The 20,450-nt window shown below is 43.6% G+C and overlaps 1 protein-coding gene across 1 annotated transcript in view; it reads right to left on the bottom strand.

Annotated features, from left to right (window-relative positions):
* LOC144763843 (mitochondrial amidoxime-reducing component 1-like) overlaps positions 1-18,961 on the bottom strand; it is a 318,064-nt gene extending 299,103 nt beyond the window's left edge. The window contains exon 1 of the mRNA XM_078649815.1: positions 18,696-18,961. Within this exon, the coding sequence (XP_078505941.1) occupies positions 18,696-18,958 (263 nt within the window). The 5' untranslated portion in view covers positions 18,959-18,961. The remainder of the gene's footprint in view (positions 1-18,695) is intronic.
* Between the last annotated feature and the right edge of the window lie 1,489 nt (positions 18,962-20,450).

Raw genomic sequence — 20,450 nt, 5'->3', positions numbered from 1 at the left:
CCCGACCCCCGCAGACACCCCCGATGGGGAATGACTGCCATGATCGCCCGTGGAGTGACGAAACTGTAGCCGCGGGACGTCGGCGCTCCCATGCTGGCACCAGCCTCAGTTTGAATGACTAGAATCCTGCAGACCTCAGTTCCGGTGAAAGCACGGTGTGACCCGGTAGGAAAAATTGTTGCACCCCCTCCCCTTTTTGACTGATGGTTCAAACCACCGATCCTTTCCTTTGCCCTTTTAACGGAACTTTGGACTGCCTCCCCCCCCCCCCCGCGGCGCCCCACGCCGTTATTTGCTGGGCGGCAACTTACTAGACATCACCTTCGTGCCATCTAGATTTCAGCGCGTTCTGCTGCCTTGGAACTATTCACACAACAGACCGCTACTGACGACCCACCCCCAGGCAACATCTTCTGAATTTTCATAATTTGAAAGAACTAGTAACATGTCCTCATCAGGAATTTCCTCTTCAATCATCTCATCAGGAATCTCCTCATGAAAACTCTGCAATGATGATTCTTGTAACTCTATGGTCTCCAAACATTCGATAAATTCGCCATCAAGAGATAATTTCATTAAATGTAGTGGATAATTCAAAAGAAATTGCCACGGTCTCTTCATTGTTTAAATGTTTTTAGTGTTTTTGTTTTGTTGTATATATTTATAAGTTATTAAAGTTTTATATTCCTACTACTTTGTTGGAGTGCTATATATTTTTAATGTGACACATAATTGTAAAAACTGTGATGTACAAAGAGTCATCCCTGGAATCTTCCGCTTCAGGCTCAGTCCCCTCCCCAATCACAATACAGGATGGTTTTCAGATAGTAGGAACGCGTGTGGTTTGACGGATCTCATCGGGTGTGGGCCTTGATCTACTATAACTCCTTTGAAGAGGGGTGATTCTTTACAGCTGGGGCCATAAACTACATCTGCAGGGCTAGCTGATAGCCTGGACAATCGGACACAGAGGAAGAGGAGTGTCAGAGGGTGCGGTAGTGAATAGGGCGAAAGGGAGGTGTCGGGCGGGCACAGAGTGTGATTCTCAGGGAAGAGCAGCGCAGATGGGGGGAGGTTTATTGCCGATGCATAAGACAGAGAGCGGGGGTGACCAGTGCCTGGGGAAGATGCTTGCGAGGGTGGGGAGCCATACTACGGATCAACAGCGTGCAGAGAGTGGGTCTGGTCAAGGCATCTAAAATGGCTGCCGTGCACGACAAAAGTGTGGCATTTCAAAAAAGGCAAGATGGCGCAGACAATGTTTTTCAACACTTCCTCATTTCCTTCGAATCGATCGTTAACAGACGTTGGTGCATATTACCAAAGTTAAGCGATATTTATCGCTAACGATGCTTAGCAACGAATTTTTTACCGCTAAGCATCATCAGAAATTATCGCAGATAAACCTTGCTATTATCAAGGTTTATCGCAAATGCGATAAAAAACGCCCGCAATGCATGAATATCGCTAAAAAGTCCGCGATATTCATGCATTACCGAGCTAATGCTCTTAGCCATGTTATCCACCTCCCATTGGATAACATGGCTAAGAACTGCTCAGGGCAGGTGTTAGTTTTTGGAGATATTCGCGCTTGGCGCGAATATCTCCAAAAGTTGGTAATAGGAGATAGATATCTTGCATGTTGTAATGCAAGTTATTGTGGTATATGGAACTCATACCATAATCTCTCAGGAAAACAGAAACTGATCCTTTTGGGACCGCCTGAGAAGGCCTAGGGGGTGAGGGGTACTCTACTTTGCCCCCTTTTCACGTTCCGAACTATTTTATTTTACTCTCTTCTATAATTACACAAAATGGCAGCGATAAGATGCATCAGAGACAGACAGTGAGAGAAAGGAGGCCGGAGATGAAGAAGAGATGTCAAATACACATTGGAGATAATATAGTGGGAGAAGGGAAGTAAATATGAGTAAACTTACCATGTAACATAAAAATGTTGCACTCTATACTATAAGTCTCATTTTATCCTACAATCACTTCGCTACAACCTCATAAATTAAAAATAAAAATGAATAATGTCTCAAACAATTTTTGATTTCTAAATATAAATTTATTCTTCTGAATTGTCAAAATTTGAAAGAACTAGTAACATGTCCTCATCAGGAATTTCCTCTTCAATCATCTCATCAGGAATCTCCTCATGAAAAGTCTGCAATGATGATTCTTGTAACTCTATGGTCTCCAAACATTCGATAAATTTGCCATCAAGAGATTGATCAAAAAAATCATTCAAGTCATCTCCTCCTTGTGAGAATACTTCATTATTGGTGCTGTCAATTTCAATAAATGTAGTGGATAATTCAAAAGAAATTGCCACGGTCTCTTCATTGTGAGCCATTTTATTTTGAAATTGCTTGCTGTAAATTGCAGAAAAAAATAATCACTTTCATTTATCGTTTTTAGTAATACATAATATAAAACTAACTTTATCAAGTATTTAGTATAACAGAAGGACTGTAAATAAATAACAGAAAACATTTTTCAAATTATCTTAAAGTGTACAACATAGTTCCCCTTACAAATTAACAACTCACCTTTTTAAAAGTAGGAGAAGTTAGTACTGTGTAAATCAAACACCAGAAATTGAGCACCAAAAATTCCTCACAAATGTACCTCAGACAGTAGTATCACAAAATGGCTGTGGTTTCCTCTCATTTTAGATATATACATAACCAATTAACTTTCATCACACACAAATACAAAACCAAAGTAACATTTTAATTGGTTCTAAATTTCAACACTTTCAAATGTGTTTTCCCCATGCAATTTTCCATAGGACATTTAGATACGTCTACAGCCTGAATGGCTGAACGGAATTACACCAAACTTGCCAAAATGGTACATCAAACCTAAGAGGTCAGGGAGGATCTACTATGCCCCCTTATGGTCATTTGCCCCTTCGCTTTGGCCTCCTCTTGTCTCTCGATCCTACCGAGAGACAAGATGGCGGCCGCTACGGACTGTTTGGAATGTTTACAGACGCCGGAGAACCAATCAGCTTCGCAAAGCTCCGTAACGCGAAAAGTACGCGAAGCGGAGCGCTGTTACAGATATATATCTTTTTTTGAACGTTAATTTCTCAAAATCCACTGGAGCACATATATTGAGACCTAGCAAAGGCACATCGGGCTACCAGTCCCTAATATTTTGCCAAGTTTCGTGCAAATCCATTCAGCCGTTCGATTATTATTATTATATTTTTTTTTTGCCCCGCGGGGCCCTTTTAAAACCTCCACATCAAACCTAGGGGGTCAGGGAGGATCTACTATGCCCCCTTACGGTCATTTGCCCCTTCGCTTTGGCCTCCTCTTGTCTCTCGATCCTACCGAGAGACAAGATGGCGGCCGCTACGGACTGTTTGGAATGTTTACAGACGCCGGAGAACCAATCAGCTTCGCTTCACAAAGCTCCGTAACGCGAAAAGTACGCTAACTGGAGCGCTGCCTGGTCCGCTGTTACAGATATATATCTTTTTTTGAACGTTAATTTCTCAAAATCCACTGGAGCACATATATTGAGACCTAGCAAAGGCACATCGGGCTACCAGTCCCTACAATTTTGCCAAGTTTCGTGCAAATCCATTCAGCCGTTCGGGCTAAAAGTGAGGCCAACCGCCCTATGGAAAACTCAATGTTAAAAACACGTTTTGGGACCCCCCTTTTTTCTCGGCCCCCCCTTGACGAACCCCCCCCCAAATTTTCAGGGGCTGCTCAGAAACAAAATGTTCCATTTTCCTGAAAATTTCAGCCAATTCCGTCCACAAACGCCAAAGTTATTAGACATAGAATTTTCAAAAATCCCATAGAGAAAAAATCCTAACTATATATACCTACTGGCGACCGCCAGTAGGTAATGTATATATATATATATATATATATATATATATATCCATACTAATATATTAAAGTGAGAGCCCAAACCTTTGAGGCGGGTAATCTCAGAAAACCACAGCACCAATCACAACACCCAATACAGCGTTGGAAAGAGTAGTTGCAGCAGAAGGACATAGGCTATGCAGACGCCCACCCTATACATTTAAAAGGTAAAAGAACCGTGCCAGCAAAGTAGTCCCTTGTGGGCGTGTCTGCGTTGTGCTGCGGGCGTGTGCTGGGGGGCGTGACAAATGCTGGGGGCGTGTGGTACGTCCGCCCTTCATGTAATGTCTCATATCGTGTGCTGTGGGCGTGTGCTGCGTGTGCGGGGCGCAGGATTACGGGGAAAAAAAGCGAGCGTTGTGCCCAATATTTCATTGTTTTTTCTTCCCAGGTTCTGTACATTCCAGCTCCAGGTGTCCACGCTGCTCCCTTTAAATACCCCTGCACCCCATAATCATAACCCACCCTTACTCCTTAAAATACCCCAACACCCTTAAACACTAACCCATCTTAACCCTATAAATATACCCTGTACCCCAAAACCCAAACCTATCCCTGAACACTATAAATACCCCTGTACCTCAAAATCCAAACCTACCCCTGAACCCTAAAAACTACCCCGGTACCCCAAAAACCCAAACCTAGCCCTGAACCCTAAAAATACCCCTGTACCCCAAAATCCAAACCTACCCCTGAACCCTAAAATACCCCTGTACCACAAAACCCAAACCTAGCCCTGAGGAGCTACGTTTGTATCTCGGCATCAGCTCAACATCCTGTGATTCCAGGCAAATCGCTTTGTCTCCCCTTGCCTACCACAAATGAATGTGTTCTTCTGTAATGTAAATTGTGCTCATGTATGTTGTCGAGTTTGCGCTATATAATATTGCAAGGAAAAATAAAGTAGGGAAACTCAAGTTCACACACTACTGAACGCGCACTCTTAAGTGCATCAGCAGTGCACTGTGAATCGGAGCGTTTCACAGGCCTGTCACAGATAAGAAATGCTATCAAAACGAAATCCTACAAAACAATATACTACTGGCCGGCAGTAATTCATACCCAGACAACGTCGGGACGGGCTGCTAGTATATATATATATACACATATATATACACATATATATATATATATTTATTATTTATTATTTAAAAGGAAAAAATATATATACTTGTTTTTCATTATTATTACATTTTTACTCTATAAACTTTTAATGCATTTCTGTACTAAATACGTGGCTTTAAATTATTGTAATAAGGATTTATTGAAATATTCTTAAAGTTGTTCTGCTTGGTTTCTTTGTATTTATCTTACTGATTTTGTATTAGTGTAATGTTTATACATTTCTATACTTTTATAATTGATATATCTTGCTTTGCATTTTGTGTTTTAATTGTAAGTAAATCTTATCCCCAAAGTTTACCAGTGTTCCTGAATGTTGTTTATTTTTGTAGAAATAGTCAATTTAAACCCTCTCAAAATTATAAGTTTTAAAATTTGAAGTTTAAAAATTAAAAGTTTAAAATTGTACTCTTTTTAAAAATCAATAAAAATATCAATGTATTTAAGGAAATACAACTTTTTTCAAAATATAAAATGAAATCATGATTTCTATGATACAAATAGAATTAAATGTTATAACAAGTAATTAATAATACCTTTAATTTCCGTTTTAGACATGTAAATAATAATCTGTTGTTTTATATATCCGTTTATGAAATATTTTTACTTTTATTTTTTGATAGGATTATGGTGAGCACCTCACGATAGATCATTAGGATGTATGACTGAACTACTACTTAAACCACAAATTCCCTAATCACGAAGGCTAAACAACGAGCAAACCCAAACAACTACAATTTTTACAACGAGTTTCTTAACCACGAAAATTACCATATTGCTCTTTACACATTTATACTAGTATTTTCTTTTCAATCCGCTTTTTTATAACACTTCCCACAGATCTTACTTTACTTTAGAGTTATCCACCATGCGATTAAACTTTAAAAAACGTTTTATAATCGTACCTGTCTTCCATTGCTGCCTCTTCTCTTCTTCACCGGAAAGCACTACAGTCCGGAAAACAGAGGGAAACGATCTTGCGCATACATCAGCAGATTCGACAGAAATGGTATGCATGCAGTCCCCAAAGTATCAATATAAAGTATTACAGCCCTTTTAGGAACATCACAACTTTTTATTCTGAGGTGACAGGGCTCTTTTGCAACATAATGTTGAGACAGTAAGAAAGATGCATTTATTGCAGAAAGAGTTTTAGGAGCAAACATATATGGAGGCAAAAAGATGGACATACATATGAAAGAGGTCATTTGGACTGAAAAATACATTTAAACAGTATTATACTCTGTTTTAACAAAAAGGAATACATCGTGTGAAAGAATGAATCTCATTTTAGGGAGAAATATGGGCATACTCGAGGCAGAAGACACATTTTTGAGTAATATGAAATGTTCAACGGAGCACAAGTCTCATTTCTGTGAAAGTGGCATTTTAATAGATATGACACCAGTTTTAAATCTCTGGAACAGTATATGTGATTCTTCCAGTGGTCGATATATAAATATACACCATGAGCAGTATGGGATTTTGTTGTAATGAATCTGCAGCGGCTTCTTATCTAATAGTTTTACCTCCCTAGAGGCGGAGAAGTCTGAGTCATAGTTTAGGAATGTTGTGTTTCAGGAATTCGTTGAAATGAAGAGTCGTGGTTAAGGACTTCGTTATTTGGGATTCCTCGTTGTTCTGACTTCGTTGTTCAGGTAAGTCGTAATTTAGACTTCGTTGTTTAGTATGTTTCCCAGGTCATTATGCACAGTGTCTCCAGCCCTGAATGAATCACCCACAGTTCATTGATTTCAGTGACGTTATTTTAAATGAGAATGATTTGGACCATACAAAAGTGCAGGGCTTTGAAACAGTGTGCGTAATTATCTGGAGGAAGGTGGTCACCCAAGATAGCATGTTTACATTTTTTTATTCATGCACTTTATTTTTTATCGTGGAGGATTTTAACTTTACAGTTGCTTTTCATTCATACTGACTTTCAGCCTCCTAGATTTTTTTATTCACGTTCAGTTCTAATTTTTTAACCATTTGGGTCTGTATTATAGACATATGACAGAAAAAGAATTACTTTTAGGGTGTAGTTCTTTTATATATTTGTGATTATTGTTGTTCTATGTTTCATTTTTAAAGATATTTTTTAGGCTTACTTTTGTGAAATTTTAAGTGCTTTGCATGTTTTTTTACCTTAAGTAGATCCTCGTGGCATTTCACTCTGGCCGAGTAACAGTCTCCTGGGAAGGTGGCCTCAGGTGCAGCAGTTTGGTTTGTTTTCCTGCTTCCTGCTCTTTATTTAGATTATTTTTTAATTAAGGCTTTGTTTCTATTTGTTAGCTGTTTTGGATTTAAATTTGATAGGTTAAAGTCTTGGTAGGAGTTAGTCATTTTTTGTTTGGATTTACATGAAAGATTAATTTATTTTTTCATGTATCTTGTATTACATTGTAATATTTGTATATACATTTTATTTCATGCTATGGCACTTTATTATATGTTTTATTTATTTTAGGGATTTTGAAACATTTTAATGTTCAATAATTTTGTTATCGATATTCAGGTTCTGTTGAATTTGTATTAATTCCTGTGATCTCAGTATTTTTATATTTTTATTTTATATTTTTGTGCCAGCTGATGTTTGTTACACGATATTTTTATATGCAATATTTTTGCTGTTGATATTTTTTGTTTGTATTAAGGTTTATGAAAGTCAGTTTTAAGCCTATCAATATTTTAAAACAGTTTGATCGCCATTTTCTGTTCAAGAAATATCCACTTTGAGGCATAAGTCAAGGACTTGCGGATGAATACAGAAGAATTACAGGAGCAGCTCCATCCACACTTCCAAAGAAGTTGTTACAGAGCAATAAGTAGTGCATCTTCACTAACATCATAAGGATGTTTAACAATTGTGGTGTTATCAAGCAAGCAGGTATAGAAAGTGGTAAAACCCTTTCTAGGTTAGACCGCAAAACCCTTTAACATCTCTTTTGACATTTTTTGAACAAATAGGATACACTTAGGGCCTTATTACAAGTTTCGGCGGTCCTGGAGTGGGCGGCATGCCATCGCTCTGCTCCAGGACTGTCGGCACTCACTGCCGCCTGCCAGATTACAAGGAATTTTGTTGTCAGGCGGGTAGTGTGGCAGTCTCACGGCAGTGCTGTTTAAAGGCTCTGCGTGAGCCTTAAACAACACCGCCGTGGGATTGCCAGGGCACGTTCCTACACAAGAAGGCATGCACAATGTTGTGCATTCCTTTCCGAGCAGGAACTGGAGATGCACAACTACAGGGGGGCACAACATGTGCCCCCCTGCATGCACCCCCATGCACAGGGGTACCCCTTTGTTGCCTCACCACCACCCTTTTCATGGCAACTCAAAATGTTTTAGCGGTTCCGCTGTGGCACCACCAGCATATTTTGGCCTCAATCCGCTGCCAGACCATCGCAGAATCTGCAGCGGTAGCAGCGGTTCAGTGGCAGTCCAATCGCCACACTTATAATACTACGGGAAGTCCCGTAGTGTGGCGGTGATTAGACCGCCACCTCGACTGCAGCGGTCTCATGGACCGCCACAGTCGTAATAAGGCCATTAGACATTCTACGGCACTTGTTCCCCACAAAATATTTTCAAAGTAATATGTTACACACATTCATAGGGAGCATGTTCTCCATCTAAATCGCTCACAATGCTGTAAAAGTCAGCATATAGATTTAGTGGAACCCGTCTTATTCAGGAACAAATCTGATCTTAATCACAAATTACTATTTAAAGTATCTTTCAATTTAAAATATATTTGTAAGTGGTGATTCATAGAGTTTCATGCTCAAGTGGAACTCTGGATGTGCGAAATAGATTGTCTTCTCTTTGTAACCAGACTCAATGTTTTGAATACCAAGGGTCACTCACAACTGTGCTTCTTTGAGTACTCAGGTTGGCTAAGCACTCTGTACCGGGTGAAGGCCAGACCTTTCCAATGTTATGATCTTGAGAATCAACACATTGAGCCAGGCCTGATTCACAAAACACTCCAGGGTGGATACTGCCACTCATAATTAAAGCCATATGAAGGGCCTCATGTCAGCCCTCTTCATCCTTTGGTCTATTCAAATGTCATTCGCATTTTGCTTCTGCCCATCAATACAAATGGCATGCATAAATGTATCAGCGCACTTCAGGCAATAGTTTGCACTGTGAGTGATGGCTTCCCACCTGCTTACATGTGCACATATGCCTTCAAAAGAAGTGCTCTTCGTAGCCATTAATTATCCTTTTCAATTATTTATCCCTTTGTATTTCTGCAAACACTACAGCAACCACAGCAATTTCAACAGTAGAGACAACATCAGTACCATTGTTGTCACCATGGCAAGAACTAGAGCAGTGACCACACTGTAGCCACAGCAGAAACTAGAGAAGTGATTACAACTACAACACAGCTAGGAAGGCAGCAGCAACCACAAATGACCACAGCTCCATCTCAGCAGGAACAACAGCATCAACCACAGATGTCACTTCAGCAGCAACAACAGCAGTGCAAAAAGCTTCTATCACTGTAGGTGTGACAGGAGCAGTAACGGAGGCCACAATAGTATCCACAACAGTTGTGACCACAGCTACCACCAGAGCAGCAACAGCTCCCACAATAGTTGTAAGCACAGTAGTGAACACACAAATAACAGCAACTTCAATTATACAGACACAATAGCAGCAACTATGGCTGTAATCACCAGTGGCGTAACAAAACTTGAGGGGGCCCCCCTGCGAAATACATGAAGGGCCCCCCCCTGGCCATCCGGCCCACCACCTACCACTTTGCCCCACCGCTCACAAAACTGGTATATTTTTACTTGAAACCTCCAACATGGGGGCTGCGGGGGCTTGTGTTACGCCCCTGCAGCGTCCAGCTCCTCTTCCCGGGTCTAGTGTCTCTTTGAGTGTAAGGGATCTCTGTCTTTACCTCACCGTGCAGCAGTGTCCAGCTTCTATAACTCACCGTGCCACAGTGTCCAGCTCCTCTTCCCGTGTCTCATTTCTCTTTTGAGTGTAGAGGATTTCTGTCTATACCTCACTGTGCTGCAGTGTCCAGCTCCTCTTCCCAGGTCTCCTGTCTCTTTTGAGTGTAAAGGATCTCTGGGTATAACTCACCATGCAGCAGTGTCCAGCTCCTCCTCCCAGATCTCGTGTCTCTTTTGAGTGTAAGGGATCCTAGTCTATACCTCACCGTGCTGCAGTGTCCAGCTTCTATAGCTCACCGTGCCGCAGTGTCCAGCTTCTATATCTCACCGTGCTGCAGTGTCCAGCTTCTATAGCTCACCGTGCCGCAGTGTCCAGCTTCTATAGCTCACCGTGCCGTAGTGTCCTGCTTCTATAGCTCACCGTGCTGCAGTGTCCTGCTTCTATAGCTCACCATGCCGCAGTGACCTGCTTCTATAGCTCACTGTGCCGCAGTGTCCTGCTTCTACAGCTCACCGTGCCGCAGTGTCCAGCTTCTATAGCTCACCGTGCCACAGTGTCCTGCTTCTATAGCTCACCGTGCTGCAGTGTCCAGCTTCTATAGCTCACCGTGCCACAGTGTCCAGCTTCTACAGCTCACTGTGCCGCAGTGTCCAGCTTCTATAGCTCACCGTGCCGCAGTGTCCAGCTTCTATATCTCACCGTGCCGCAGTGTCCTGCTTCTATATCTCACCGTGCCGCAGTGTCTTGCTTCTATAGCTCACCGCGCCGCAGTGTCCTGCTTCTATAGCTCACCGTGCCGCAGTGTTCAGCTTCTATAGCTCACTGTGCCGCAGTGTCCTGCTTCTATATCTCACCGTGCCGCAGTGTCCTGCTTCTATATCTCACCGTGCTGCAGTGTCCTACTTCTATAGCACTAATCACAGTACAGACCACAACTGTCACTGGGAGTATTATAACAACAGCCACAATAACTGTAGCAACAACTACACCAGGTACCAAAGTATCATCAATAGTCGTTACAACAGCAGCAAATACAGTGTGACAACAACAGGACAGGAGCCTACACCATGACTACAGCTGTTACTGTGGAAAGGACAACAGCAGCAACAACAGCTCCAATAAAGGGAGGGAAAAAATGTCACAATGTCATATGTGTGGCCCTCAAAGTTCAACCTCAGACAGCTGGATAAATAAACAAAATGATCACAGTTGAATGGAAGGCAAGCACTTTTTGTGGAATCACACATCTGCCCAATCTAAACATGTACTCCTGGCTCTCAACATGTGTGTGGAAACAAAGCCCCGCTCTAGTGATTCTCACATAACTGTCCAGGGGCAGCTGCACTGTCAATCCAGACCATAAAAAGCACATAAAGCCCATCTCTGAGCTAAAGCCAGGCATTTTTACTTTCACTCTGTGAGCAAGACTGAGAGGGACCTGCAGTGCTTAATTTGAACCAGTGGTTTCTGGTGCTCGGCACCAACACTTGATTGCCAGCACCAGGGCTTGTAACAGTTTACCACATGGTGGCACTGTTCTGTCTAATTTAGAGATGAGTACAACAACAGTTGTTTATTAATTCTATATACATTAAAAGCAAATATTGGTAATGCATCGGTTTCGGCTATGTGAGGAATAATGAGCGATGTGCAGGCGAAACTTAAAAACGGCAAATGGTTGCAAAGAAATGTGAACAAGCGACACCCACTAGTCAAAGCATGCCTCTCAAGTCAACCTGTCAAACATAGTAACAGGAGCAGAAAGTGATATAGCAGCCTTCTAGGGGTGCGTTGGCGCTGTGTGAGAGCTTTGTATAATCGTGCGTTGTTTGCACACACTTTAGTCATTTATTGGTTGCGTCTTTAGATGCAGAATGAAATGAACTGTTTAAGTGGGAGTCGGTTAGATGAACCCACTGCCAGTGCCCATCATTAATTTGCTACACGGATGTTAGGATGGAAGTGACAGGCACATACAAAGGGATTCCGTTCTGACATAAAGTGTGAACAGACCCGAGATCCCAAACAAACCATCGTCTATCTAATTTGAGCTGTCCATGTGAAGACGCTCATCTCTTGTAATAAAATGCGATGCTCTTCAAAGGCACTAAGCGCCCTGCTGGTAGAGATGAGTGAGGCGTTTGCAGACTTTCCTATATGTGTGCGACTGTCCCAGGTCACAAAGAGGAGCTGTCACTAGGGTGGAAATAGGTTAAAAGCGTAATTAAGTAGAAACCTGTTGAAAATAAAGTAGCATAGTCCTTAAAGTTCCTTGTAAGTAGTTTATTCCAGGTAAGATGGTAAGATAAGAAGAAGAGGATAGACCCTACCAGGAGCAGCCTCCTGCCGCTCAGCCCTTCATCCAACTGACAGTCTTACACACTCAACATTCTAACTAGCTCTCACCCCCAACATTCTAGGCTGAGCAGAAGGAATAAATACAACACATCTCCGTTCTTTAATTAAAAAAATCAATAAATAGAAATAAAATTACAGAGAACAAATCAAATCACGCAACATCAGCAATTAATAATAACTCACGCAAACCAGCAAATTACATTCACCACCACCTTCTCCCTTTCCCAAACAAAAAGACAAACCTCCCACACACATTACACCCAAGTCAAAATAACAAACACGCCACCACACCAATACATGGCATACAAATCCCAAGAAGTTTTGACCTTTAAAGTAGTGTTTGACACCAATTACGTGAAGCTGCGAGTTATCTGTTTATAGAGGAGGCTAGCACTCTTGTGGCATGTACTGTGAGGGGTAGCCCTGATGTCCTGAGTCAAGTCTGCCAGATTTTTCCAACTATGTTTTCTTATTTAACCTTGAAGACACTTGAGTCAAGCGGCCACAACCCATTGTGGATAACCTGAGTTTTCGCCAAGAGAGGTCAACTTCATTGGATGCTGTGGAGTCTAAATTGGAGACCCTTGGGCACACAAGAGGAATTTAGCAGGTTGTTGTGGGAATATCGGCATCCCTGGTGAGCCTACACACTATTGTAGAGGGCAGAGATTACTAGTGGTATTTGTTCGGTAACTGTTAGTACTTTGTTATTATCGATTTTGCTGCCTAATGTAGTTGTGACTCCTCCATGACAGTTGAGCCTCTGCTACATTTTAAAACAAGTCACGGGCTACCGCAGCAAGCATTGGCTGAGCACGCGCTGTCTTACCTGCATACCTGCATACTGTGTTGCCTCCATGTAATCCTTTATGACGTGTGCTCTCAAGCTGCCTCAAAGAGCCTGGCGCTTGTGGACATTTTAGCTGCACGCGGATGCCGCTAGCCATCAGGCGAGGCATCATCTTTGCGTGCCGCCATTTTGTGTGTGGAGCTTCACTACAAGTTCACAGTCGATGTTGATTCCTATATTTAGAGACACCATTTGCCAACCATGAGTTTAATAAAGTTTCTTGAATGTCACATGGTTCCAATTGGCTACAGTTGAAGTTGTCGCGGGACATGAAAATACAGTTTATCTGCATCCCTTCGCATACAGATACAACTACAGGTACGCTTTTAATGATGGACCGTGTCCATGGCTGAACGTGCGAGACAATCTTGTCGTTATGGAGACTCATGATGCAGTATAGAACAACAAACCGGTCGTTATGGACACTCATAATGCGATATAAAAGGAATGTCATTTTTTTTAATCTCCAAGTCACAGTGCATCTTCGTTTGCTCTTCACATTCCACGTGAGGTATTCACTGCGCCATTGTGTGATGATGCAACAGCTAAATGGATCTCTCAGTCAAGGGCTCATTTTGATTGATGAATTCGGGTGAGAGATCACCCACCGGAGTCTAAGACTTTATATCTGCTATGGATTGTATGCTTGACATTTCGTGCGGGTGTTCTTCACCCTACTATGGGGTTGTTAGTGATTGTATCCTGCGCTTTTCGCCTTTACTCAAAATTTTGTGTGCTTTCTAGTACCCTGTTTTGGTTACGTTGAGATTCTGGGAGCAAAGTGCCCCAGTCCAATTTTTTGGTGAGGTTGTGGGAGCTTATTGCCCCAGTTCTGTTTTTAAGGGTCTAAGTCACTCATTATTTTTATGGTTGTGCATGAGATGCCTGTTAAGTGTTAAGTCACTCATGCTTTCTACTGTTCATGAGATGACTGAGAAATTGTTTTAAGTCACTCATTGCATGTATGGTGTATGGGAGTTTTATGTTGCGCATGAGATAGCTGTCAAACTTAAGCCACTCATTACTATATTGTTTTGTGTTTTTGGAATGAATGCTTTGGTATGGCAGTGTGTGAACAGGTCACCTGATATTTTATTTCTCAGCTCACAACGACAGTAGTCAATGACTTCACTCCGTGGCTCTTACAGTCTTTTGACCTTGAACATGACAGCTTGAACTGGCACTCTTAAGTCTTAGGGCGACCGATTTCGGGGTCACTGGTGGGGTCTCGTGGTGCCAGATAGGTTAGACAAAACTTTAAATTGTAAAGTATTTTACCTTGTTTCCTGAAGTCCTCTGTTTCTGATCTGTTCTGTTTCTTAAGAAATCAATTCATGTGAATTTCGTCTACTTTTGAAGTTGTACATGTAGGTCCAAAGTCGCCTAAAATTTTGTAAATAGAGAAGCGTAGTCCTTGAATTTACTTGTAAGTAGTTTATTCCAGGTAAGATAAGAAGAAGAGGATAAACCCCATCAGGAGCAGCCTCCTGCCGCTCAGCCCTTCATCCAACTGACAATCATACACACTCAACATTCTAATTAGCTCCCACACCCAACATTCTAGGCTGAGTAGCAGAAATAAATACAACAAAACCTCTCTCAGCGGGCATTGGCCTAGGTTTTGGAGAAACTGTTTGAGTACAAAAAGACAGAGCATTTAGCTGACCTGTAAAACATGTCTTTGTTAACATAACTGAAGACTCATTAAACAAGTATCTCGGAGTGGAGAGGATGTAGTGCAGCTGCAAGAGCTGCTGACTCAAGAGATGGCAATCCCAGTTCGAGTTTCCACTGGGCAAATCCCGTAATCTCTCTGGTGATACCTTGAGCTATGTAAATCTGCTACAAGTCAAAAATGCAGAAAGAGGCAAAACTTTATAAAAGAAATAGTTCCATCAAAGCAGATGTTAACAGTATTTCAGCTACGGTAAACTGAGAAGACAAGCAGCCAATGAACAAGCATTGGTAGATGCAGGAAATGAAGCTACAGCCAATGGAAATGGCAGAAAAGTAAGTGACAAGCAAAGGAACCAATGAAAAGACAGGTAAGAGAGGGGGCAGGATGTAAGCCACTTTTAAGTTTATAATAAAGACAATAGATATCACAAGAAACCTAATGACTGTTGAATGCTGCCAAAGCCATTATTATAGCTTTAGGGGCTTGGAATAGGTTGAATTGTCACACTTGTAGGAGTGTGATGATTAGTAATTGTGTTGGTACTGCCATTGGCAGTTCTGGCAGGGGCAATGTCTGGTGCAAGCTACAGTGGTCTCCTGATGAGGGCCCAGGCACTAGTTTTTTTTAATGATTTAAGCACTGGGACCGGCAAAGTTTGCTTGGATAGGGATAATTTTATCTTCCCTTCTTTCTAAGGAAATCAATTTCATGCACAGCAAGGAACTGCATTCTAAACAATCATGCAAGGTGTTTTTTAACAAACTGTGTTGCCAGTTGAGTAGATCTTGTGATTTTGACTATGTGATGTGCCACAGGAGTAGCGTTTGCCTGAATGAGTCTACTTCTGTTTCTTCAGATTTCTGCAGCTCACAACAGCAGATATTGGAGTAGAAAGATTCCTATGTTAATATTATACTGCTTAAGTCATAATGCCCTTCTGATATGATTTATTATGATCATTAAACCTCTTTGTTGATGTCCTTATGAATGTGTACAGGATGAAATCCACGAAAAACAGAGGGCTCACAACACACTCCGGTTTCGGTTTAGACTTGTAGCAGGGGAGTCCTAACAAAGGCTATATAACAGCTAAATTAGTCATCACTTGAGGACAGAATCAAATTCTAAATTGCCTATATAACATCCATAAACATTCACTATGTCCAGCAAGATTACCTAAATTCTACCTTAAAATGTCGGGAGAAAAAAACAACTGAGAAGCAAAGATGTCCTCTGCCTTAAATGTAATAATCCTAAAAGCACATCCTGTCAGCTCCCAGACTTTTTCTGGAGCAGATCCATTTCTATAGGACTCACTTTCAGCTGAAATGAGATGCCAAGATGACCTACTGACATCTCACCAGCAACTTAAACCTGGTCCTTTTCATACAAAAGTTGAATTAAGAGCTAACCAGGACCCACTCCCTTTCACATTTTGTATTCTTTCTCCTAGAACTCTCCCTTTTTCTCACCTCAAATCTTTCCAATGTTCTGTCTACCTAACCTTGCCATAGCTTTCCCTTTTCCTCCATCTTCTTCTGTCCTAGCTATCCTTCCATCCTTATCCCCTTCAGGCTCCTCACTTCACTATTCTGTCTCTTTTCTACTCTTAACACTATACACCTTCTTTGTCCTTCACTCCGCCCTATCACTTCATTCTTGCTCTTCTATGTCACCTTTCCCTGCCACTACCTTCTTTTCCCTTTAGCTGGCTCCACTAAAGTTCATCCCAAAATTCTCCCTCAAAACAACCATCTCCACTTTTACTCCTACCTCCTTCTCCCACAGGTCTGTAAAACATGCTTCAATTATGCCTCTTGGCCTCCTCCCCCTCTTATTACCCTCTCCCTAGACTAAATCTGCCCAACCGCCTTGCACTTTTCCTTTCTCCCTTTCCTGCTCCACAACTACAATGCTCTGAATGGTCACACATGACTACTAACCAGATATTCGTTCTCTGTCACTCTAAGGTTAAAGGAGTCACCAATCTCTAGTGCTGTCCATAGAAACAGTATGACTGTACAGGATCATGCCTCGGCGAACTTTTAATTACACCAGTGTAATCAAAGTAATTTCAATAATTACAAATTCCATGTGATGCAAAATTACTGGATTAAGCCAATTTAAGTAATTAAGAGCAATTTGGGGCAAAGATCCTACCACAGGAGCTCATGAACAAGGAATTTAGAGAGAGCAAGCAGCTGTTGGCTACTGCTGTAGTATTTTGTGCTATTTTCTTGGCGCATAATGCATCCTTGGGCCCATTTTGAACATGAGGATGTATTTTGCATTAAGAAAATAGTGCTAAATGCTGGACTAAGCTTCTCACAGAATTGCGCATAATTATGAATAAATTTGGTGTAAGTGTGAGTAATGAAGCTACAGAGATTTACTCCAGTTATGCCCATCCCTTTACAGGTTCCTGTCGCTGGTGCATCAATGTAACCTGAGACATTCTGTCTCATCAGTTCTGTTCTTATTGTTAGCACATTGGTGGTAATGTAACCTGAAGCAATTGGTCTCCACTAGTGTGTTTTAAAGTTAAAGCACCATGAAATTAGTGTAAACAACGGAGCACTGTCTCCATTATAAAGCACGCCGACCTCACTTGGTATAGTGTGCTATGGAAGGAAGCAAAATTATAGAAAATAAAAGTTCTGTATCCCACTCCTACACAGTTTTAGTTATAGGAGTTCCTATGGATGACGGAATGTAGGTACAACTACAGTATATGTTTTTACTAGTGCACTTTTTCGACAGACTTGAGTGGTAGTACAGGACGCAACATGTCACACTGACTGAGAAATTAAATAAAATCCATTATTTGTAAAGCGCACAATTACCCGAGGGTGCCACAGCGCTGGGAGCCGTCTGGAAGATTAAGTGAGCTATTTCCCTGAGTCACATGGCGCTGGCCTAACCTGCCGCAGGCACCGGGGATGAGGTACCGGGGACCAACCGGAACCCCGTGGTCCGGAGTCAGGCGCCCTGGCCGCTGCGCCACACCGCTTTCCTTTAACTGACAACGCAATGATGAAACATGCCACTTCCATTGGGGGAGGTTTTGTCATGTTCTCAAATTACATTTCATGTCCACTCCCATGATAATTACTACTAACCACAGACAGGACACTTTGTTGAGCCCTAGTTATAGTGTGGCCAGAGGGCACAGCACACCATTATATGTGTTAGGCTGCTCCAATAGGCACAGTCCATCCAAGCTACTAAGTCATACTGAGAGAGAAAACAAGCACTGGCAAAGCTAATAAAACTTGCTTTAATGTGCTCAATTAAACACAGGCATGTGGAAATGTGCAGTCTATGGTTGCCTCACCCTTCTATAGACAGCCTCTTTCTTTAGCTTTTATAACCTCCCCCTGTTTTTTCCCCCTCAGTTTATGGAGCCAGGCAGAAGGTTACACACTGCCCAAAGAGCCTATGCACTGCTGTGCATGCATGTGTTTCCAAGCACAACCACATGAAGATCAGACCTACTGGCATTGGCAATGCATGCTTCCATTGAATGGCTGGTGCTTGTAGTCCTTCATTACTGCAGCATGCAGGTGGCCCCTTCCACCAGGTGGCACTCTCTGCAGTCCTGGCGTTTTAGTGAGCAATTATTTGTATTCTGGTATTTTTTAAGCAGTACTTAGCTCTGGTAAAAGGAGAATGAGAATCCAATCATGCAATGCGCTATTGCCCTAAAATCCCGGACAGCCTGAAACTGTCATGCGTGACAATAGATCACAGGGCAACGAGGGTTTGAAGAAAAAAGTAGGAAAATGCAAGGGAAATAAACCTCCGCGCTTTCCTCCACCTAATATGGGCCCTAACATTGCTTAAATGTTTTTGCACAAAACAGTGGTGATACCTGTCCCGGAGCTCTCCGTGCTTCAAGCCCAGTTTGGTGCACTCGGCTTCCACCAGGGCGACCCCTCTGCAGGACTTGACGGGGTAAATAAAGAGCTGTGAGACCACCCCGACCTGCCGCCGCTCCCTTCTGCTCCTGCGCCGCTTCTTCCAGAGCCAGGCAGCGGCCAGGCCCACCCCGAGCGCCGCCGCGCAGAGGACGGCGGTCCGGTGCCTAGAGAGCAGCTGCCCGCCGGCAGCCAGGAGTCCAGGTCTGGCCGCCATTGCCTCAGCCTTAAAATAGCACACCGCAGGCCGCTCGTGCAACACTAAGCACAGAGGGTTGTGCAATAACCAGTTTTTGCGCTGAGCACGAGGGGGAAGTTCACTTGGCAGTTAAAATAATTTTGATAACGCTGTAAATCAATTTGATAACGCTGTAAAGCAAACACTGAGTACAGTTTGTAGTTCACTAGGTCTGGCACAGCAAGTCCCAAATCAATCATGCCCTTGCCTTTCCATTAACTATTTCTATGCTCAATGACCAAGACAAGTAGCAGAGCTCAAGTGCACTCGGTCCATGCATGAGCAGACCACAGGCGTAACAAACGCCCCTGCAGGCCCCGCGGTGCGGGGGGCCCCCCTCAGTTAATGAATGAGGCCCCGCCCCCGCCCCGCACCCCGCACCCCCCCCCCCCCTCAGCTCTTCTGAGAGCTGTGAGAGAGGCTTGCAAACCTCTCTCCCTCGAAAGCAGGTGCAGGTGCAGGCTGCTCCGAGCCCCTGACCCCCCTTCCTCTGATTGAAGAGAAACAAAGTATCAACATTGTTTCTCTTCAGTCAGAGCCAGAAGCAGGACCGGGACAAGGGTGGGGGCCCCAGAGACAGCAGTCTCCACTGCTCCTCTGAGGCAGCACAGAGCAGGGACTCTGACAAAGAGGGGGGGGGAGCTGGGGGCCCCAGAGAGCAGGAGGCAGCACAGAGCAGGGACCCAGACAAGGAGAGGGGGCTGGGGGCCCCAGAGAGCAGGAGGCAGCACAGACCAGGAACCCTGACAAGGAGGGGTGCTGGGGGCCCCAGAGAGCAGGAGGCAGCACAGAGCAGGGACCCCGACAAGGAGAGGGGGGGGGCCAGAGAGCAGGAGGCAGCACAGAGCAAGGACCCTGACAAGGAGAGGGGGGTGGGGGCCCCAGAGAGCAGGAGGCGGCACAGAGCAGGGGCCCTGACAAGGAGGGGGGACTGGGGGACCCAGAGAGCAGGAGGCAGCATAGAGTAGGGACCCTGACAAGGAGAGGGGGGGCTCGGGCCCCAGGGAGCAGGCGGCAGCACAGAGCAGGGACCCTGACAAGGAGGGGGGTTGGGGGCCCCAGAGAGTAGGAGGCAGCACAGCGTAGGGACCCTGACAAGGAGTGGGGGGGGGGCTAGGGGCCACAGAGAGCAGGAGGCAGCACAGAGCAGGGACCCTGACAAGGAGAGGGGGGGCTGGAGGCCCCAGAGAGCAGGAGGCAGCACAGAGCACTGCTCGGGACCCTGACAAGGACGGGGGCTGGGGGCCCCAGAGAGAGAGGAGGCAGCATAGAGCACTGCTCAGGACCCTGACAAGGACGGGGGCTGGGGGCCCCAGAGAGAGCAGGAGGCAGCACAGAGCACTGCTCGGGACCCTGATAAGGGTGGGAGTGGGAGCCCCCAGAGAGAGCATTCTCCAGGGCAAAGCTCATATGAGAAGGGATGAGGCAGCAAAATGGTGCCCTCAGGTAAACACTCTTGTTAGAAGCACCA

Source organism: Lissotriton helveticus, chromosome 6 (assembly GCF_964261635.1).
Source record: "Lissotriton helveticus chromosome 6, aLisHel1.1, whole genome shotgun sequence".
Taxonomy (NCBI): Eukaryota; Metazoa; Chordata; class Amphibia; order Caudata; family Salamandridae; genus Lissotriton; species Lissotriton helveticus.
Note: the sequence above shows the minus strand (reverse complement) of the source record. Positions and strands in the feature narration are given on the sequence as shown.